General features: G+C 40.0%; 1 protein-coding gene across 1 annotated transcript; it reads left to right on the top strand.

Annotated features, from left to right (window-relative positions):
- Positions 1–287: 287 nt before the first annotated feature.
- On the top strand, positions 288–8,614 carry MTERF2 (mitochondrial transcription termination factor 2). Its single transcript, XM_069763455.1, has 2 exons — positions 288–405; positions 6,124–8,614. Exon 2 carries the CDS (start codon positions 6,146–6,148, stop codon positions 7,328–7,330), a length of 1,185 nt encoding a protein of 394 aa, XP_069619556.1. The 5' UTR covers positions 288–405; positions 6,124–6,145; the 3' UTR covers positions 7,331–8,614.
- Positions 8,615–9,004: the final 390 nt, after the last annotated feature.

Raw genomic sequence — 9,004 nt, 5'->3', positions numbered from 1 at the left:
ACCCTCAATATAATGTAGGCTGAAACACTGAGCTAAAACTACAAGCCTCAACATGTGCAACCTGTTAATATTAAACATTATTAAACATTATGATTGGATATTAGGAGTTGTTGCAGCAATAGGTGTTTACAAAAGTGGAACTAAAAGTCTCAGCATGATCAGGCGACAGAGTGGGAAAAAAAACTACTTCCTCCCACAATTTTATAAAAAGCCTTTCAGACACAGGAGTCCTCCTACTCCCCCTCACGTGACCCATCACATGATCCTGACATCAGCAAAGGTCTTTTAACCCATGAGAACCTAGCATCAGCAGTGACGTTACTATAACTACAACTCCCAGCAGCCCCCAGGAGGTGGCAATGATGGGTGGAGTGGCGTGACAAGAGCTCGTGGAGGAGGAGGGAGGTCAGTGCTGCCAATGGAGCATAGGAGACCCCTTGTGACTTGAAGCTTTGTTTATATATATTTGCCTATCTTGCGTTAGTCCCTTATGCTTGACGGATATGAAGGGAGAATGTGCGCCAAATGCATACACTATATGGAGAAAATTAGAGTATACAGGTTAGGACCAGGTATTTTGGTGCCCCAGGCAGATGAAGATGTTTGGTATCAGTTAAGGAGTCCAGTATTTGGTGTTTACCTTAACGGAAACTAAACAGACCCCTTTGTAGATGAAGGGATATGTATGATGGTTTTTGTGACTGGCATACGACAAATACAGTTTTCAACAAAACTGTTCTGGTGCTTTATGTCCTGTACGGATGGTAGTTCTTGTATCGTATTCCTGTACTGTTGGTGGTTCTGGTGACGCACTCTTTTTTTCGGATAGTGGTTCTGGTGACACATTCATATAGTGAATGGTGATGTGTTCATGTACTACTGGTGCTCTTGTAATGCATTCATGGGTTGATGATGGCCCTGGTGCTTTATTCATCAGCAAAATCAACATCAGTACATGAATGCAAAGCCAAAATAAATCATCATTAGGATGTAAATAGAACACCAGAGACATAAATAGTGCATAAATACAGTACCAGAACCATCATTAGTAAATAAATAAGTCACTAGAACTACCATCAGTGCATGAATATGTCACCATAACCACCATCAGTACATGAGTACGGCACCAGAACCACCATCAGTATATGAATTCATCACCAGAACCACCACCAGTACATGAAGACATCACCAGAACCACCATCAGTACATTAATGTGTCACCAGAAACACTATCAGTTCATGAATGCATCAGCAGAACCAACATCAGTAAATAAATACACCAGTACATTTATACATCACCAGAACTGCCATCTTGATACAGGAAAGATATATATCTTTGTACCGTGTTAGCCTGTAAATAGAAAAATATTTAGACGTGAGGGTCCTCAGTGGTTGATACCTTTTAATGGCTAACTGAAAAGATGGTAACAAATTGCAAGCCTTCGAGACTACGCAGGTCTCTTCAACAGGCAAAGACTAAAATCTGAAGAATCACATATTTATACACAGCACAGAGAGAAAGAAGGCAATAGATAAGACAAGTGACGTGAAGCAGAATTATCATGTGAGAGGGCTTGACATAGATATTAGACCAGTTCATAGATAAAGAAGTCTTAATGCTTTATGGTCCTCTGAATGGGTCTTGTTCTATGTTGTGATGACCCCAGAAGGTCTGAAGAACAAATTCCTTAATTGATGTAAAAAGAGATAAATCCATGTGACACATTCATTCCTGCACTGAGTGTGTCAAAGGTCGTCATGAGTTTATACTCACAGACTCTTCTGTCTTTCTGAGATTTGAAATTACCTTTTAAAACAAGTAATTTCATGTCCATGATGCTATGACCGGGGATACAAAAATGTTTTGCTACCGGTAGGTCCATTCTTTTTTCTCTTATTGTGTGGCGATGAGGATTCATACTTGTTCTAAGTTTTTGCCCTGTCTCCCCCACATACAGGCCCCCAGTTGGACATTTAGTACATATAATTAAATACACCACATTAGATGTGATGCAGCTGAAAGTACCTGGGATCTTGTAGTCCAGAACGACCATCAGTACATGACTATATCACCAAGCTTAGTACAGTAATCAATTGCAATGTCAAGTCAGCCCCATATACATTTGTATTGCATCAACCTATGACTTCTAGCACGTCCTTAACAATGATATGGAGATGCTAGGAGTTGTTGCTGACATTCATTATCAGACTGTAGACTATACAGGAACCACAGTACTGATAAGATATAGTCAGTATCACAAATAAACATTTACTCCCAGGTACCATATTGGTGACTTTTTTAATAGAAGTTGTCTTTTTTTTCTGTCTTCATCTTGTCCAGATGCAATGATGACTTTTCACATCCACAGTTGTCTCTGGAGACTTCCCTTCTCTCTGTTCTGGAGCACATCCCAATATGGTGCTCTCAAAAATAATAGTGTTATTAAAATGCTCTCTGCATAAAAATATCGGTTCAGACTATGCCCTAAATATGCCTCCTATGTTTTCTGGCCTCCACACTGTCCACCTTAATGAACTATAACCACCACTCTGTCTGCTGTTACAGCTATTCACTCTGATCCTTCTCCATATCCATTTTGTGCCCCCCCTTCACACTATGCGTTCATACTGCCCAACACGCTGCACTCTCCATATTGTACTCCTTTCTCACACTGTCGCCTTACCGAGTCTGAATTGTCTCAATTGTATTGGCATCATATAGATGCCAACACAATTGAATCTGGGGAGGGAAAGACAGCCGGGGCACAGACAGAGCGAGGGATGAGCTGTTTGCCTGTGGCTGGAGGAAGGTGTTGAGCGGCCACAGGCATTCAGCAATGTAATTTTTTTTTATTCTTCAAAGTGCACCCAACCTTAGGAGGCAAGAGGTAGTGCTGAAGGTGGGTGCCCTCCCAGCCTGCAACTTGTCCCGCCCCTGATTCTGTTTTTTCATTCAGCCATATTGCCGCCCAGGACATAACATCTTGGCCCTCAATCCCGCTGCTGCCTGCCTTTACTAACATGTGACAGAATTGCTGGTGGTAAAGAGCTCACTGACACCAGCTCCGTACTATAATAGGAGCCACCGGTGTAACATGTATGTTCATTTCTTGCATTCTAAATCTTCCCCCATCACCTCTGAGTGATATTGTTGAGAAGTGAATCCACTTATCATGTGTCACTTTCTGCACTGTTGATGAAGATTGCTGGCAAGAAGATATTCTTGGAAACTTTTTTTTAAAAATAGGTTTCAAAGTCAAGCAGGACCTCTTCCTCAGAACAAAACCTCATAAGATACAGTTGTGCTCAAAAGTTTACATACCCCGACAGAATTTTTGCTTTCTTTTTTTTTTCAGAGAATATGAATGATAACACCAAAATTTTTTCTCCACTCATGGTTAGTGGTTGGGTGAAACCATTTATTGTTAAACTACTGTGTTTTCTCTTTTTAAATCATAATGACAATCCAAAAGATCTAAATGACCCTGATCAAATACTTCATACCCTGGTAATTTTGACCTGATAACATGCACACAAGTTGACACAAATGGGTTTGAATGGCTTCTAAAGGTAACATCCTCACCTATGAAATGTTTGCTTGTAATCAGTGTGTGTTCATAAAAGCTGAGGGAGTGTCTCGGATCCAGACAGACTCTTGCATATTTCATCCAGCCACTGATGTTTCTGGATTGTGAGTCATGGGGAAAGCAAAAGAATTGTCAATGTGGATCTACGGGAAAAGGTAGTTGAACTGTATAAAACAGGAAAGGGATACAAAAAGATATCCAAGGAATTGATAATGCCAGTCAGCAGCGTTCAAACTGTGATTAACAAATGGAAAATAAGGGGCTCTGTAAAACAAAAACACGGTCAGGTAGACCAACAAAAATGTCATCCACAACTGCCAGGAAAATTGTTCGGGATGCAAAGAAAAACCCACAAATAACATCAGCTGAAATACAGGACTCTCTGAAAACTAGCGGTGTGGCTGTTTCAAGATGCACAATAAGGAGGCAATTGAAGAAAAATGGGCTGCATGGTCGAGTTGCCAGAAGAAAGCCATTACTGTGCAAATGCCACAAAGTATCTCACCTACAATACACATAACAGCACAGAGAGAACAGAGAACAAGGAATATGGTAGTTTGGAGTGATGAAACCAAAATTGAACTTTTTGGCCAGCCACTACCATAAATGTTACATTTGGAGAGAGGTCAACAAGGCCTATGATGAAAGGAACACCATTCCTACTGTAAAGCACGGAGGTGGATCGCTGATGTTTTGGGGATGTGTGAGCTACAAAGGCACAGGAAACTTGATCAAAGTTGAAGGTAAGATGAATGCAGCATGTTATCAGCAAATTTGCAATCATTAGCCCGGAAGCGGCGCATGGGACTTACTTGGATGCTCCAACATGACAACGATCGAAAACACAAGGCAAAGTGAAGGTTCTGGAGTGGCCATCTCAGTCTCCTGACCTCAATATCATTGAGTCACTCTGGGAAGATCTGAAGCGCACAGTTCATGCTAGACAGCCCAGGAATTTACAGGAACTGGAGGCTTTTTGCCAAGAAGAGTGGGCAGCTTTACAATCTGAGAAAATAAAGACCCTCATCCACAATTACTACAAAAGGCTTTAAGCTGTCATTGATGTTAGAGGGGGCAATACACGGTATTAAGAAATAGGGTATGTAAACTTTTGATCAGGGTCATTTGGATGTTTTAGGTTGTCATTATGATTTAAAAAGCGAAAACACAGTAGTTTGACAATAAGTTTCTTCGGCATACCAATAACCATGAGTGGAGAACAAATTTTCATGTTATCAGTCATATTCTCCGAAAAAAAGGCCAAGAAAGCAAAAATTCTGCTGGGGTATTTAAGCTTTCGAGCACAACTGTATGGGCTCCTTTTTCTGGGGTCAGTCTCAGCCTGTTAGTTCCAGTTAAGGGAAATCTTAATGTTTCAGCATACAAGACATTTTGCACAATTTCTTTCTTCCAGTTTTGTGAAGGCCCTTTTCTGTTCTCTGTGACTGTGTCCAGTGCACAACATCCATCAAGACATGGATTTTGTAAGACTGGTGTGAAAGAACATGACGGATTGCACAGAGCCCTGATCTCCTCCCCATCCAACACCTTTGGGATTGTCTAGAATGGAGATTTGAGAGACCAGCCTTCGTCTCTAACATCAAAGTCTGATCTTCTGGATAAAGGGCCAAAATTCCAACAGACACCTCCAAAATCTTGTAAAATCCTTCCAGAAAAGTGGAAGCTGTTATAGCTGCAAAAGTTCATTTTAGTCCCTATGGATATAGAATGGGAGGTCAAAAAAACGTCTGTAGGTGGAAAGTGTAGTATCCCAATACATTTGTCCAAATAGTGTATGCTATTTTATGTCACACAGTAGCATACAGCACCTATAGGGTCCTATAAAAAAGGTTATTCAGATACAATTTTCAGTAAAGATATGATAAAAAGGTATTGAGGCATATATTTACTAATCATATGGTTAAAGAACACTGTTTTTCTCTTATGAATCTCTTACACCTGATAAGACTTGTATATTTCCAATCCATGTCAGAATGGCTGTATAATCCTGATATGAAAATTAATATATCATGAGTCCAGCTAAAAAGTGAAAGTCTCCTGAGTCCTAGTGTAATCAATCTCTGCCATCCCAGCATGACTAACAGCCACAACTTATACTGAGCGGTGTGAGATCTCCGCAGTGAGGAGGGACACTGAGGAGCTGTCAATCAGGCAAGGTTATGTAGAAATTGAACATGGATTTGACATGAATTTTAAAAGCAAGTACACCAGCCACATCAGGATTAAGACATATTCAATAATATTAGCAATCTGTGCTGTGAAATCTGGTGACAGATCCCCTTTAAGCATGAAGACATGAAGTTCTCTACAGAGGCTGTTGACATGAAACGCTGGGATATTTTTTTTTTAATCCAAATGAATGGACTAGTTGCTTCCTTTTTGCTTGACCTTACGAGCACCAAGTCATTACTAAATGAATATATATGAATGTAAAAAGCATATCCTACATTTTCTTTATTTATGGAATGCAGTCTGTAATCTCGTATCTACCCATATTTGTTTCCTTCACTTTGCAGGAAGAAGTAACTTTCAGTGACCATGATAAAAACTGTAGGGGACACTGTCCTGAGATGGCATGATAGACCATGGAGAGGAGTTCTTATGTACCAACAGATTATTGTATCTGGTATTGTACATGGAACCAGGAATTTCACGAATTCAGATTTTACACCAGATACCCAAAAAGGAGCAATAGAAAACAAAAGAACGATAGACAATCTGTACAAATTGTCAGTGAACATTAAGAAAATTCGCAGATTAAAAAGCTGGGTACTTTATAAAGATGTAGCCTATGTTGAGGAGACCGCTAATATCTTGAAGAAAATGGGAGCCAATGAAGTTACCGTGGCCAATATTCTGGAGTCTTGTCCAGAAGCTTTTCTACAAGAACCTAAGGAAATCAACACTTCAAAATCCATCTGGAATTTAGTTTGCCCCAAGGATGGAGAACTAATAACTCTAATTGAAAAGTTTCCAGATTCCTTTTTCATTTGTAAAAGTCCCACTAATCAACGAGACAACATAAAATACTTTCAAGATCTCGGACTTAACAATAAAATTGTCAGCAGACTTCTAACAAGTGCTCCACAAATCTTTTGTAATCAGGTTGAAGACAATAAGAAAATGGTCGATGCTTTGGAAGAAAATTACATCAATCTAGGAGGTACGAAAGAGAACTTTAAAACCTGGATAATGAAGTTAATAAGTCAAGATCCGTTTGTTCTCTTGAAAGCCAAGAAGTCAATGAAGGAGAATCTGAAATTTTTACAAGATTTAGGATTTCAGGATGAGAAAGTACTGAAACTACTGGCCAAACTTAAAGGTTTTGTTTTCGATCTGAACAAGGACACCATGAAAAAGGGGGTTTTGTTCACAATGTCAACTTTCGAATGCAACAATGAAGAACTAAAAGAGCTGGTAATGAAGAGTCCTGCCCTCCTCTACTATTCTGTCCCTTTGCTGGAGGAACGGTTACAACTTCTCCTGCGGGAAGGAGCAACTTTAAATCAAGTAAAAGAATGTCCAAATGTTCTAGAACTCACCCCACAGATTGTACAATTTAGAGCTCGAAAAATCAAACAATTGGGTCGAAGAATACAAGATCAAAGTTTAGAGATTTTAAATGGAACGAGAAAAGATTTTGAAGCTAATTATGGAAAGTTGCAAGTGAGAAAGGAACGACCCCTATATAATCCCGTTGCGCCACTGAAAGTGGAGGAGTGAACTACAGATGAGCAAATCGATTCCCAGTATCCTAGTCCAGTGGCACTACTCCAGTATTTCGTGGCAGCTGGACGTTAGTTACTATGAACCATCTCCTACCTGGCATCCAAGGTGCTCTTCATCTCACCACGCTGATTAATCAAAAGATGATCTAGGGATGCTGACATATATAGATGGTGGTTCCTATGATTCTAATCCAGCAGCTATGGAATACTTACCTGTTCAATGGACCGGGGTCCTGTGAATTTATTCACTCGTCTCTAGAATTAACTAAATATTGTATAAGTTTAGAGTGCAAAAATAAGGTGAGACAAGGCTTGACCTGCAAGTGGATTGTTGATTTTCTTGCCTAATTGTTATATTTTCAACATGGGCATCCTTTTTAAAAGACCACCTCTTGGGGAAGCCCAACCCCATACACAGACCGTATTTTTTTTTTACATATTTTTAAGAAGTTCACCACCTTCGAAGACCATTTTTTAGTACAATTTTGGTAGTATCATTGAAGAGACCCAACTCATTATAAAGTTTTATTTTCAAAGCAATGCTCCATTTGGAAAGATATGCAAAGCAGCACATGCCAACAAAACCGGTGACCAATCTTCGGACAGTAAACAGCTCCTCAGCCTTCCTGCTTGCCAGGGGACAATATACCCCTGATCGATAGTTTGGGCCAGCACACGGTTGAACAATATTTCCAGAATCGACCACTAAATTCAACAAGAACAATGAATTTCAGCAGAAAATTAAAAGGGTTGTTGCATTTTCTATCTGCAGGAGTACAGTGCTCCCTTGCCTTTCTGCTTGCCAGAGGATGATGCACTCCTGATGATGATAGTTTGGGCCAGCACTTGGTTGAACAATATTTCCAGTATTGACCACTAGATTCAACAAGAACAATGGATTTCAGCAGAAAATGAAAAGAACATGGTTGAGCTGCTAACCCCAACCATACACTCTCCGATGATGCAATCAGAAACCGCTTTGCCTTTTTAGCATTGGAAGGGGGCAATGAAGCTGGCCGGATTTAGTGATTCGGCAAGCTTCATAACTAAATGCTTGCAAGTGCTGACTCCTTGCCTAGGAGACTGGCCACCTCTGACATACTGCTGAGGGGGCCAGTAACCTTGTCAGTAATTGTAGAACAGAGAGGATTTTCAATAAGAGGTAAATTGCACAGTTGCTTTTTTTGCAAGCACTTTGCAACTTTACCCATTTATAAAGATGAGACAATACCTTTAAAGCCCCAAAAATTACATCAGAAAAATAAAATCCTGGATCCATCTTGCTGTCTTTTATTTCACAATATTACTTTGTATGTAGACCACTGACAGTCAATAACTTTATTATAGCAGATGTCATGACACAAATAGCATTGTCATGAAACAATCCACAGCCACAGGCAGCAAATGAGCAGACATCCACATTGTCTCGACATTTGCCCAGGGGGGTGTACTTATTTGGGTGCACAAGTAGAATTTTACCTAAGGGCACAAGTTCTTCTCGGGCCCCAAAGGCCCCTGTATCATAAATTGACACCATTTTTTTTTAAAAAAAAAGTAGCACATGGTAAGTTTGCATTAGGCCTCAAAAACGTTACATGACATTCAGAGCAGCAAAAAGAGTTTGAAAACAAACGAAAATGGAGCGGGGTTGCAGAAATAGGATGCAATT

Source organism: Ranitomeya imitator, chromosome 4, assembly GCF_032444005.1.
Source record: "Ranitomeya imitator isolate aRanImi1 chromosome 4, aRanImi1.pri, whole genome shotgun sequence".
NCBI classification, from domain to species: domain Eukaryota; kingdom Metazoa; phylum Chordata; class Amphibia; order Anura; family Dendrobatidae; genus Ranitomeya; species Ranitomeya imitator.
The sequence above is the reverse complement of the archived record's forward strand: the minus strand, read 5'-3'. Positions and strand labels throughout refer to the sequence as shown.